This window comes from Mirounga leonina, unplaced genomic scaffold (assembly GCF_011800145.1).
Source record: "Mirounga leonina isolate KUSES-001 unplaced genomic scaffold, KU_Mleo_1.0 Mir_454, whole genome shotgun sequence".
Classification (NCBI taxonomy): Eukaryota; Metazoa; Chordata; class Mammalia; order Carnivora; family Phocidae; genus Mirounga; species Mirounga leonina.
In genome coordinates, this window is record NW_023270763.1 from 3,769,738 (window position 1) to 3,782,668 (window position 12,931).

Sequence of the window (12,931 nt, forward strand, 5' to 3'; positions counted from 1 at the left end):
TGTAGAGTGCTGGCTATATGGGCCAGTATCTGCAACCCCTCTTAACAATAACGGAGAGGAGAGAGGAGCTGTGATCCCCATTTTACGTATGAGGAAGACAAGACGTGGAAAGATCAAGTCATGTAGAGATTACCTGAGGCCTGTGATTTGGCAGGAAAGGGCCAGGACCTCAGGTGCCGGCAGGGAAATGAGGCCTCATTCCTCATGGAGCTCACATTCCAGGGTGTGTATAAGGAGCCTCCCAGTGAGCAGGATGATGTGAGAGAGGAATGAGGAGGGGGAGCAGGGAGACCCGGTGAGCAGTCTGTCCGCGGCTCGTAAGCGGTGAGTGTAGCCCCAGTCTGTCTGCCCACAAGCTGACTTCCACACTGCCGTGTTCTGGGACCATCCCCACAGCCCGGTCCCATCAGCAGGCAATCACTGTGTAAGCCCGTGGTGCTCTGCTGGACGTGTGTGTTTACTTGAAATGCATTTGTGTGTGTGACCGGATTGCACCTGTTGACGTGAATACATACATATGTTTTTTCTTGCTTTCAGCTGATACTGAAGATGTGTGCATTGTAGAAAGATTGTTTTCAAGCAGCTTAGTGGCCATTGTTAGCCTCAAAGCTCCTAGGAAGCTCAAAGTTTGCCACTTTAAGAAAGGAACCGAGATCTGTAACTACAGCTACTCGAATACCATCCTGGCTGTGAAGCTGAACAGGCAGGTGAGTGACACTCGACCCAGACTGCCAGGTGCTCTGTCCGTGTCTCACTGCTCGGTGTGGCCCTTGGCTGTCACTGCCATCGCAGTTTCCTGCAGTGGTCTAGGAAAGCTGACAGTCCTGGTCCCCCAGCCCTTGGCCCCGGCACCGCTCACCTCACACCACCTCCCCGACTCAACTCTGTTTTCTCAACAGTTTGCTCAAAGCACGCCGTCCCTCACTCTCCGCCAGGCTGTTTTCCTCATCCATCGAGACACGAACCGTAGCATTTTTCTGTATACCATATGCTCATCCATAGAGCTGTGTCATGGCTTGTTCACCTTCTCTCGCTTTTATAGGTGTTACTTTGAAAAAGTCTGCTGGCATCATTTTCCTGTTTTCTTCTTATTTCTCTTTTAAACTTTACTTTTTTTTTCATAAGATGATCTTTTTTTTTTAAGATTTTATTTATTTATTTGACAGAGAGAGACAGCGAGAGAGGGAACACAAGCAGGGGAGTGGGAGAGGGAGAAGCAGGCTTCCCGCGGAGCAGGGAGCCCGATGTGAGGCTCGATCCCAGGACCCTGGGATCATGACCTGAGTCGAAGGCAGACGCCTAACGACTGAGCCACCCAGGCGCCCCTAAACTTTACTTTTAAGATGAAAGACTTACTCCTTCTTTTTTATGTTCCCCAAACTCACAAGAATGTCTGGCGCAGAGTATGGACTTGGTGGCTAGCCCTTGAGTTTATTTCATGAGAGCACCTCATGGCTTTCGCTTCCCCACAAAATGTAACAGCGCCCCGAAGATCCTTCAGCTTTTCTGTGGCAAGCGCATGTTCCATACGGGGAAAGCTAACGAAGTTGGTGGATGTGAGATGCACGTCACCACGATGGGGCGGGGGTGGGGTGGGCGGTGGTCCGCGGTGTGCTGGCTGGGTAGATGGTTGTGGTGGAGGCCTGCTGGGATTGCTCTGTGAACTGAAGGACATGGTTACAATGGGAAGTTATAAGGCATAACATGTCGAACATTCTTTAAATGTAAAATATACACGTGTACATTCACGCACCAACTAACGTGGTTCTGCACGCATGCCAAGTTGTCTTTCCTGCATGAACCATCCCCTTGGTGCATCAGCTACAAGTACATTCCTCTTTAAAGTGGAGTGTGAACTTAGACACCTGCAAATAACGCGAGCACAGCATGAGTTTTGAGACTTTAGAAACCCCTAGGCTTTTATTTTTATCTTGCGATGCTTCATTCAACATGGGTTTTTGGAAGCAACTGACCTTTACCAGACGCGTCCAAGGCACTTGCTCTGATTTTCATGAGGGGAGGGTGAACAAAGACAAACTGAAAACACAAACCGTACCTTTCTTAGCTATAGTTTACCAGTTTCCGCAATCGTGCACTCAATCGCGTGGTTGGAGGGCCTGGTACAGTTGGCAGAAGTGGTTGTGGGAGCAGACACAGCTGGTGTGGACACTACTGGGTGGGTAGATGAGGCACATGGCGCCGCAGGAAAGCGGCCTGGTCACGGCCAGTGTCCACTGGGCCGCACGTGTCCAGTCTGCCTGGCGTGCTGGAAGGAACCGGGGGCGTCTTCGGCCAGGAGCCGATCAAGTAAAGATGGGAGCAAGGATCGTATTGGCTCTTGATGTTTGGTTTTCTGTTTCTTCTCTCTTCCCTAGCGGCTAATAGTATGCCTGGAGGAGTCTCTCTATATACACAACATTCGGGACATGAAAGTCCTGCACACGATTAGGGAGACCCCTCCCAACCCTGCAGGTAAGCTCACTGTGGGAAAAACATCCACTTTTCTGATTCTACCTTTTAAAGATTAGCTATTTTCTCCTTGTAGGTTCCACCGGGATAGCTTTTGAAAGTATTGATCTTAAACCAAGTAAGCTACCTTCCTTCTGCTGCTGGTCTAGTGATCACATAATCATTGGTTTCGTCAGCTTCCAATTCTGAGGCTGCTAATCAGTTCCCACCATGGCCTTCAGCCTGTTTTTATAACCCTCCTGTTCCCTGAGGAGGTGGTTTGGGGGTGTGGCACTTGAAACAGACCAGCACAGCAGCTCCCAGGGCCGTGTCTGAGCCCCCTTACTTACTCCAGTCTCTGTTGGGCAGATGCTCACTTGCGTGTAGCAACTAAACGGGAACCCCTCTGGACCCAACTCTCCGTGTTTGCCTCCTTGTGTTACCACAGGCCTCTGTGCACTGTCCATACACAACGACAATGGTTACTTGGCGTACCCAGGCAGTGCCACCATCGGGGAGGTGCAGGTCTTCGACACTATGAACTTGGTGAGGCTCCGAGGCTCCTTCTGTGCCGGGGTCCCTCTCGCCAGCGTCCCCGCTCTCTGCAACAAGCACGTGGCGCCGTTGGCGTCCGCCTTTCCTTGGCTCGGCAGGGCAGGTTTCACTGCCGCCTTCTTAATGACAGAGCAGGCCTGGGCGACCCCTGCCTGCAGATTTCTGCCCGTGCTGCCACGGCGCGGACCTCCCAGCAGTGTGGCTGCTTGGAGGAATGGAGAGAGCGCCAAAGACTTCATGGATCCAGGGCTTGGCTTTCTGGAAGGTTCCGAGCAGCCTTTCCTCGGGCCCCTCCCCCAGTAATTCCGGCGCATGTGGTTCTCGTATTGACCGGGTTGGGGTTTTAGTCACAGCCACTTGGCACTTCAGCCTGATGACCAGGGGCGGCGTGGGGTGCGGTCTCGCCGCGTGGCGGCCGCGTCACATTGGTTTTGCCTTCCAGAGAGCTGCGAACATGATCCCGGCTCACGACAGTCCTTTGGCAGCGCTGGCGTTTGACTCCAGCGGAACCAAGCTCGCCACTGCCTCGGAGAAGGTGCGTCTGCTGTGGCCCGGTGGGACACTGGCTCGGGGCTTCGGCGCGCTTCCGCTCACACAGCCGAGGCACCGAACGGGTTTGTGCCGACCGGCCCCCAGAGAAGCACACGCAGCTCCCCGCCTGGAGCGCGCTCTGCCGCCGGAGCGCCCGTGTTCGGGGCGGGCGCGCGGAGGCGTGCAGAGGAGGTGTGCGTGCGTGAGCGGCAGCCCCGGCCGGTGTGCTTCTCGGGGACGCGCTAGTGGGTGCCGTGCCGCGGACGTACTTCCGGCCAGGGCAGGTGTGAACACATTTCCGTGTGTTTCCCTTCCTTCTTTTTCTGTTACTTAACAAAATTGTGATCATCCCATACGTGTAATTTACCATTCCCTTTCACTCTGCGTGATACTAGATTTCTCGAAGTTCAGAAACACTTCTAATGGCCGTACAGTGTTCAGTCGTGGTTTACTTGACCGTTGCCCTTTGGGGACGTTTATATTGTTCCTAATTAGATTGCAGTAATATAATAACATTTGGAATATAGATAATTCTTACATAAAAATCTCTTTTTTCTGCATCCTTACTCACTTAAGAGATTCCAGTGAGTGGGTGCCTCGGCTCAGTTGGTTAAACATCTGACTCTGATTTTGGCTCAAGTCACAATCTCGGTCGTGAGATCAAGCTCCATGTCGGGCTCCATACTGGGCAAGGAGCCTGCTTAAGATTCTCGCTCCCACTACTCCTCCCCCCCACAAAAGAAAGAGAGAGTCCAGTGGGCAGACTTTCTGGGTTAAAAGGATGTGGTCTTTTTAAAGTTCTCTCCACGTAGGGCAGAGTGACTTTGGCCTTCCCTCCAGCTTCCATGACAGCAAAGGGTCCTCGCTCTCTTCCTGGCGTGGCTGCTACATCTTGTTCCTTTGCTGCTCTTCTCATCTCGATAATCCCCACTCTCTGGCCTTGCTCTTGACGATCTCATTTGTTCTGGCTTGTTCCTCCCCGCCAGACACCAGTACCGGCTTTTCAGTTGCCTAATTTTGCTTTGATGCTTTCTCACTAAAAAAACACCTACAGTAGCCTCCCTCTGGTTGCCTCTCCCCTTGGCCCAGCCAACCAAACAAGATCTGAGAAAAGTCCGCTCACTCCAGCTTTCCGGCACGGGTCTCTGTGCTTGCCTGTCGTCCGAGTTTCTGTAAGAACGGTGCTGCCGTCTGTCATCACTTAGTCCTCGGGAATACAGATCCTTTGTATTCATGACCCTATTCCTTCCCCTCAGCAAGGTCAACACTTTCTCATTTCATATCAGGGCCTTAGAGACATTAAATGATTTGCTCAGTCACCAAGTTGGGCAGCGACCGAGGCTTGGACTCCGAGCCTGACTTTGCTTCTAAATGCCGCTGGCTGATGACGCTTCCACCTTGTCCGTTTCTGCCAGAGTGGCCGTGAGATCTTGATACGCCTTGGTTAATAGTCTCAGCTCTGTAGTTTGCATTAGGTCCTGGAAGCTCTCTAAAGCACTTTGTGGAATCTCAAGGCCCTTAAGAATAGAAGGATTTTTTTTTCTGGGCTAGGAAGAACAATCTCTTGATTTGCTTTTAACCCCCCGCGGCCTCCCCCATCCTGCTGGGTGCTGGGGCCGGGCCTAGCTATGTGCTTAGTGCTGCTTTCGGGGAGTGCAACCAGGCTGGGACCAGCAGCCCTTGCTAATTAGTGTTATGCACTAGATAAGCCAGTAAAAAAAAAAATCTCTAAATCAGAAAGTTGAGACTACAAAGGATCAAATCTTCACTGTGGTTATTTTGGTATGTGACTGTGCTGTTTTATCCTTCTGGTTTTCAAGAATTACAAACTCATTTGGTATCCGTTTATCCAGAGAGAATCATTGTCTTTAAAAAACATTTTATTTTAAAGATTTATTTTAGAGAGCGAAAGAGAGAGTGTGTGCCTGCACACAGGTGAGGGGCGGGGTGGGGGGGTGGTCCTCCTGCTGAGCATGGAGCCTGACTCGGGGCTCCGTCCCACGACCCTGAGATCATGACCTGAGCCGAAATCAAGAGTTGAACACTTAAGAACTTAGCCACCCTAGCGCCCCTTTTAAATAACATTTTAAAGAAAGTTTCTGGTGTTCTATAATTAGGTTATTTATAGTTTATCTGATATTATTAACAGTTTTTTACACTAAACAGTTTGAACCTTCCAAAATATGTCAGGTTACGTGTTCCTGCCCCGCGAATTTGAAATACTGCCTGTTTTCAGGTTTTCCATTTTGTTCTAGGAGTCTCTTTCTTGTTGTGCTATTTTATTACCGTAGCTTGCTAGTATTCTTTTAACATTTCGATGTTGAAAGTCCCATTTGTGTTCACTTTCTTGGCAGTTTTCTCTTACTCTCCCAGATGTCCAAGTCCTGTCTCTCCAGCCACAAAGGCCCTGTTACTTTGGGGGAGGCAGGACTGGGGGGTGCGGCAGGGACTCTGGCATCTCCAGAGTGCCTCATCTCCGTGCTGGGAAGGGCAGCAGCTCGTCTGCTCACTCATAGACTCCTCTGCCCGGTCCCGGAAGCCCCGCCGATCAGTAACTCAGCCTGAAGTACAAGGAAGGATGTGGGGGGGGCCACAGACCTCTCAGACCTCAGCTGAGTTAGGTGGTGCCTCCCGACGAGCAGATGGTGTGTGTGAGGTGACTTAGAAATAACTAGAGCTGTTGTACGTGTGACATCAAGACTGTTGGTGTTTGGGAGAAACAGTGAGTCCTGGTGGCGGCTGTATCTACAGAAAAGAGGAAATACACAGTCGGGGGTGGAAGCCGGGAACGTGTGTTTCCCCCTCGTGTTTCCTTCAGAGTCTGAGGAGGAGACACAGGCTGGGTTTCCTCGGCTACAGTCTTTTTTCTTTCTTTTTCCACCTGTCACAGGGGACCGTGATTAGGGTATTCTCCATTCCAGAGGGACAAAAACTCTTTGAGTTCCGGAGAGGAGTTAAGAGGTAAGATATGTAAGTTTTCGGAATTGATCTGGAGCTAACATTTGGACTTCAGTTCTGTTTTCTCTGGATCAACAAGTGGAGACTTAGAGCAGCCCTGGGAACCCCATTTAAATGCATAAGTGTTTTCAACCCCCCTGGGTGGTGAGGGGAGGCTTTGGAGTCCTCCTGAGGGGTAAAGGAACGTTTTTATAAAGCGAACTGGTTTTCCTTTGTCTGTGATCCCACCTGAACGGAGGGTGATGGCCGGGCAGCCCGGGAATCAGGAAGAAGTGGCCTGTGGGGCCGCGTGGCTTCCTCCACCTGGTCCGAGGTGGCAGGCCAGTGACTTCCTGACCTGGCCAGCATGCTCCTGTCCTGCCTCTCTGCCCTGAAAACCTGCCCCCAGCTCCCCTCCGCCCTGTCATCACTTACTTCCCTGTCCGTCTACACACCTCCCTTCCTTGATGCCAGCTCCGGACAAAGGAACGTCCATCCTGCTTAGGCCTGGATCCTCTGCCGCAGGACTGGCTCCGGGGGTCTGGTCCCCATTCCAGGGGGGGCAACTGAGAGTACCCACCTCAGGGCGGGAGCTGGGCCAGGAGGTGTTCCAGAACTGCCCCCTCCTCTGGGGACCTCGCACTGTGTCACCGCTCCCTCTCGTCCGCGGGGTCCTTCCCACAGACGGCACACGCGTGCTTTAGGGTCCTAGCTCCCGTGCCCCAGCCCCTCCCCATCACTGCCTCCTGTGTTTCTTTCCCTTTTTCCCTTGGTTTTCCTTACACCACACCATTCTAGATTTGTCATCTTTTGTTGTTCCTGCTCCGCTTCCTCCTCTCGTTATCTCACTTCTGCCCTGGAGCCTCGTTCATCCCACCCTGTGCGGTCCCACAGGCCCCTGCCCCGTGTTGTCTGGGTGCTGCTACTCCTCGCCTGTGTGTGTAGCCCAGGCTGCCTTCTGAGCGACCAGCCAGAATGTGCCCATCCTCGCTCACGTGCCTTACCACGTGGTAGACGCTGCCACGGTCATCGACCGGGTCCGAGTCAGAGGGGCTCGACACTGGCCCCCTTCTCCCTTCCAGTTAGGTAGGGGTGTCGGTGCCCCGGGCCAGTCCCACCGACCCCCATCTCCCCGGCGCCCCTGCCCGCCCGGGGTTGGATCGCCACCGTCTGACCTCTCGTGTGCCTTGGTCTCTGCTGTTGGCCCCTCTGGTCCGTTCTTCAGACCGTGGCCCCAGTTGCTCTTTGAGGGTGTCCGCGCAGTCAGCACACCCCGTGTGGAGCCTTCAGGGCCCGCCTCACGCCGGTAGGGCTAACTCCAGACCCCGCAGCCCTGGTCTCTGAGCCCGGCCTCCCGCACTCTGCCTTTTCAGCTCTGTCTTCCCTGTCGCTCCCAACTCCTACCACACCAAACGGTCGTTCTGCCGAGCAGCACCCTGTGTCCAAAACATTTTATTTTAAAGATTTATTTTAGAGAGCGAAAGAGAGAGTGTGTGCCTGCTGGTGTCCGTCCAGTCGGGAACCTGGTCGCAACCTGGTCTCCCAACTCCTGCCACACCAAACGGTGGTTCCGCCAAGCAGCGCCCTGTGTCCACGGGCTCTCCTTTGCTGGTGTCCGGCCCGTGCCCGGCCGACTCCTGAGCCCTTGACGTCTGTGTCGAGTGTCTGTGCCTCGGGAAGGCCCCCTGACCCGCTCGCGGAAACCCGCCTTGCCCCGTGCTCCCCCAGCTCGGCCCCTTCACTTCCCGCGCGCTTCGCTTGTCGCACCTTTCCCGTCTGCACCCATGCGTCCCTGGGAGCGCCGGCAAAGCAAGAAGCCTCCCTCGTTTATCACCAGAGCTTTGTACAAGCCCTCCGGGCGAAACGCGCCTTGTCCTTGTAGGGCTGTGAGGAAATGCACATTTATTGGAGGCTTTGGGATTTTTACAGTGACTTTTAAGATCAACTGTAGAGTCTTAGCATGTTGAAAATTTTGCTTTATTCTTCAACATTACCAAGGTGGTCAGTTTCCTTGCACGTTAAGAATTGCTATAACTTACTTACTGGGTTTTCTTTTACTAACCTTGGTGCTGTAAATGCAGCCTAATTCAGCTGAAAACGGTGTAATGAAGCTCTGATTCCCTTTGTTATTTGGAATTTCAAAGAAAATTGGCTAAGAAAATATTAAAGAATTGCTCTTAACTTGGTATTACCTTTAAAACATTTCCCTTTCTTTAGAAAAATTTTTGGAAAGCTGTCTGGAGGGGCGCCTGGGTGGCTCAGTTAGTTGAGCGTCTGCCTTCAGCTCGGGTTGTGATCTCGGGGTCCTGGGATTGCGCCCTGTGTTGGGCTCCCTGCTCAGCGGGGAGCCTGCTTTTCCCTCTCCCTCTGCCCCTCCCCCCTTCTCGTGCTCTCACTCTCAAATAAATAAAATCTTAAAAGAGAGAAAGAAAAGAAAAGATGTCTGGAGAGGAATAAGAAAGATACCAGTAGACCCAAGTCTGCCTGTTCTGGGAACTTTTCTTCTCTGACATTTTAAAGTTCCTGGAGAAAGGTTGCTAATCACTGGCACCAGGGTTTGTGGGCGACCGCGTAACTCCAGCCCCCTTCCGCTCGCCCGCAGGTGTGTGAGCATCTGCTCCTTGGCCTTCAGCATGGACAGCATGTTCCTCTCCGCATCCAGCAACACTGAGACTGTGCACATCTTCAAACTCGAGACTGTGAAAGAAAAGTGAGTTGCAAAGACACAATTGTTTTAAAAAACACAAGGCCCTTCTCCACTGACTGGATGGGAACACCACACAGACCCTGTCCTGCCTTCAGTCATTTTTGCCAATAAAGACCCTGGAGCTGGCTCTAGAGTAAGGTGACACCAGACCCGGGCTCGGCAGGGAAATGGCCTTCCCGGAAAGAGGAAGCCGGGAGGGTGAAGATGGACGTCCTGGGGTCCGTGCACCCGTCCACCTCTTAGCAGCACCTTGACCCACAGAAGCACTTAAGGGTAGACGCCCCCTCGGGGTGGGGTCTGGCTCCAAGCTGCCCACAGGCGGGTTCCGTTCTTAGAGCAGTTGATTGAAATTACGTGTTACTCTGAGGGATGTGCATGGTGGAGGGCTGGTTCTTGCCTTAAATTTTAACAGGACCCACTAGGATGAATACTGTTTGTACGTTGTCTTATTCAGAGGAACATTTAAGATGACTTAAAATATATGCAAGATGAACAACAGCAAAAATGGGCTCTGGGAAAATAATTTGAGATTTTGCTTATAAGGTTTTTGGAGACTTCGTATTAAAGAGATCTGGGGCGGGGGGCGGTCACGAATTTAGCTCTGTACGTCCTCACATTTGCTGCAAAGTCGGGGGGCGGGGGGCCTAATCATCTGCCACAGTCTAATGTGGCCGCTCGGGAGAGCACGGCTATTCTGGGCTCTGCAACCTGACGGGCCTCCTCTGACCCTTCCCGGAAGACACACCCATAGTGCTCCCAGGCTCCCGAGACGTTGTCGTTCTCTGCACCTCTTTTTCCTGAGGTACGGGCAAGTCCTCTTCGAGTTTCAGGGCTGATACTTGCTCCTGAAGTGGGACCTGGTCATTCTGGTGAAGAGCCCACCATCTGATGATGGTTCCTCCTCCTAGACCTCAGGAGGAGCCCACCACCTGGACCGGGTACTTCGGGAAGGTACTCATGGCTTCCACCAGCTACTTGCCCTCCCAAGTAACAGAAATGTTCAACCAGGGCAGAGCCTTTGCCACAGTCCGCCTGCCTTTCTGCGGCCACAAGAACATCTGCTCGCTGGCCACGTGAGTATGGACGGGGTTGCCTCTCCCGTTTGCTGGTGTCCGTCCAGTCGGGAACCTGGTCGCAAACCCCGGAGACGGTGGCACTAGGGCCCGGCTAGGTTTCTCCTGGTCCAGAAACAACCCACAAACCTGGGCCTTTGACTTGGTCAAAGTGGATGTGGAGGGAACCCTCTCCACCATTACTAGCCTCGAATGACTCGTCTGCCGTGTTCTGATCCAGAAAGTCTTCCTCCGTTGGTTGGGATGTTTGTAACGGTAGTGAAAAAACACCATTAAGTCAAAACTGTAGGAGGTTGCCAGTAGTTAACCCTTCGGGGCCTACGGAACCGGCTGGTTAACACAGTCGGAGGCTGTCCGTGCAGCTCCGGAGTAGCCTGAGAACGCGCGTGGCGCTTCGTGAGCCCTGTTGGATTCCCGCCGGGCAGGAAAATACGGTCTTGAAAATCCTGTGATTCCATGGATCTTTTTTTTTTTTTTTTTAAGATTTTATTTATGTGACAGAGAGAGATAGAGCAGGAACACAAGCAGGGGGTGAGGGAGAGGAAGCAGGCTTCCCGCGGAGCAGGGAGCCCGATGCGGGGCTCGATCCCAGGACCCTGGGACCATGACGGTTAACGACTGAGCCACCCAGGAGCCCCGATTCCATGAATCTTACAAATGTTATTTTACGTCCTTTTTGTGCAGCTAATAACTCAGGGGAAAAAGCTTATGAGAATACCCACCCTTAGTAACTAGAGAAGCCCTGAAACTGCTTTTACTCACACCGGTTCTCCTGTGGGCCTCGGTGTTTGCTCACAGCAGGTACCCCCTCAGCCTCGATGCCGCAGCTCAGGCAGCACAGCGGGCGCGGTCCTTCTCCTGACCCGTAGGTAGTATGTCGAGCGCCTGGAACCAGCTCGTGTTCACATGGGGTGGGGGTGCCCAAGGCAAGGCTGCCGGTGTAATCGGAACATCGTCTGCAAGTTGCGGTCCTAGAACGGGGCTCCTTTTTATTCCCGCTAGAATTCAGAAGATTCCCCGGCTCCTGGTGGGAGCTTCCGATGGGTACTTGTACATGTACAACCTGGACCCCCAGGAGGGAGGCGAGTGCACCCTGATGAAACAGCACAAGTAAGTGGGCCTCCCCTCAGCCGTGCCCTCGGGAGCCGGGGGCGCAAGGGGCGCATCCCGGTGGAGCCGGCCTGTGCTGGGAGGCTTTGCTTCCCCCACACTCCCGCTCTCCTGCGCCCCCTGCCGGCGTCCCGTTCACTGCCCGGGTGGAGGCTGGACAGGTGGCTGGTGCGGGACGAGGCGGGCTGAGGCAGGAACGTAGCATGTTGCAAGGAAGGGACGATGCTCTGGCGTCATCCCCAGAGTGGCCCACGTCCCCGGAGCACCTGCCGTGTGGTGGTGACATGTAGCTGTTCTCTCTGACGGGAAGGCGGTGGTATTTGTTCATTGGGAAGTAGTGCAGTTTGATTTTGCTTCTGCTTTTTTAGGACTATCCAGAAATTCTCTAAAAATGATACTATAATGCTATAATTATAATGGGGGTGAAAGTGGGGTATTTTCTTTATAGTGAATTCTGTTTATGATCCTCAGTCTGAACACGGAAGATCATCTCCGTGGGTGTAACTTCTTCCCAAGTACAAATCAGGTGAAGCTCCGCGGGAACAGGCACGCGGGATGAGCACGCTCGGGTCCACGTTGAGCGGCCTCGTGCCTTTGCTGCATCACGTCTGCCAGGACCCCCGACCGGCCTCAGTGTCTCTGTCTCTCCGCTTCCTCCAGGTTGGATGGCAGCATGGAGACGACCAATGAAATCTTAGACTCAGCCTCTCACGACTGCCCGTTAGTGACCCAGGCCTACAGCACGGCTGTCGCCACAGGTACTCACGTGCCTTCGTCTCCGACCAGACTTGGTAAGGCTGTGACGCGAGCCTGGAAGGCACATGGTGCCAGGCCCTCCCGCTGCGGTCCGAGCTTGGCGCTTTTCCCCCGAGCGGCGCGGCCCACCCGCCACTTTCCCCCGGGCAGGGGACAGGTGGGCTCAGAGGCAAGCTCTTGTCAGATGGGGATGTCAGGCTGAATTCATTTTCTTCATTGTTGAAGGAAGAATAGTCACGATGGCTCAGGCTGCTTTGGGCACACGTGAATTGTCCCTGGCTAGCAGCCTCTCGGCTACAGTATTACCCTGAATTCTGACATTGCCAAGCAGGTGTCCTTGGTCCTGTGTCATCATTCAGTAAGCACACGTAGGACCCCCCCCACCCCCACACTCAGCTTTCGGGCCCTGGGAGGACGGCATTAAAGGCCTGCCTTTGGGGCCCCTCCTGCGGGTGCTGGGCAGTCATCGTGCAGACAGATGAGGCCACGCAGCCATCCCCCCTCCCCCCGCAACCAGCTTGACCTCAGGTGGGCGATCCTGTAGATTTGCTCACACAGGAGACTGCGTGCTGACCGTGACTCAGAGATGAAGCGTTCCTTTCCGTCAGGTGAAGCACTGTCTGGCGTCAAGCATCTGGCATCACCAGTTTGAGAACTATCCCCATCCTCCCTGTTCACTGAAGAAAATCTGTGGCCTGTCCTTCAGGAAGCCCCTATTTACTGTGCAGTGTCTTTTTGACATTGATGAATTTTGGAAAATAAAGGACTTTGTCTTGAGCTGCCCAAGGCTGCAAAAAGCTTGTAGTCAGAGATG

General features: G+C 53.4%; 1 protein-coding gene across 1 annotated transcript in view; it reads left to right on the plus strand.

The window, feature by feature from the left end:
* Positions 1-12,931, plus strand: part of WIPI2 (WD repeat domain, phosphoinositide interacting 2) — a 36,080-nt gene that overhangs the window by 22,381 nt on the left and 768 nt on the right. Inside the window, exons 3-11 of the mRNA XM_034988296.1 lie at positions 538-707; positions 2,376-2,472; positions 2,897-2,994; positions 3,446-3,538; positions 6,425-6,495; positions 9,074-9,181; positions 10,087-10,251; positions 11,254-11,361; positions 12,022-12,152. Of these exons, the coding sequence (XP_034844187.1) occupies positions 538-707; positions 2,376-2,472; positions 2,897-2,994; positions 3,446-3,538; positions 6,425-6,495; positions 9,074-9,181; positions 10,087-10,251; positions 11,254-11,361; positions 12,022-12,152 (1,041 nt within the window). The remainder of the gene's footprint in view (positions 1-537; positions 708-2,375; positions 2,473-2,896; positions 2,995-3,445; positions 3,539-6,424; positions 6,496-9,073; positions 9,182-10,086; positions 10,252-11,253; positions 11,362-12,021; positions 12,153-12,931) is intronic.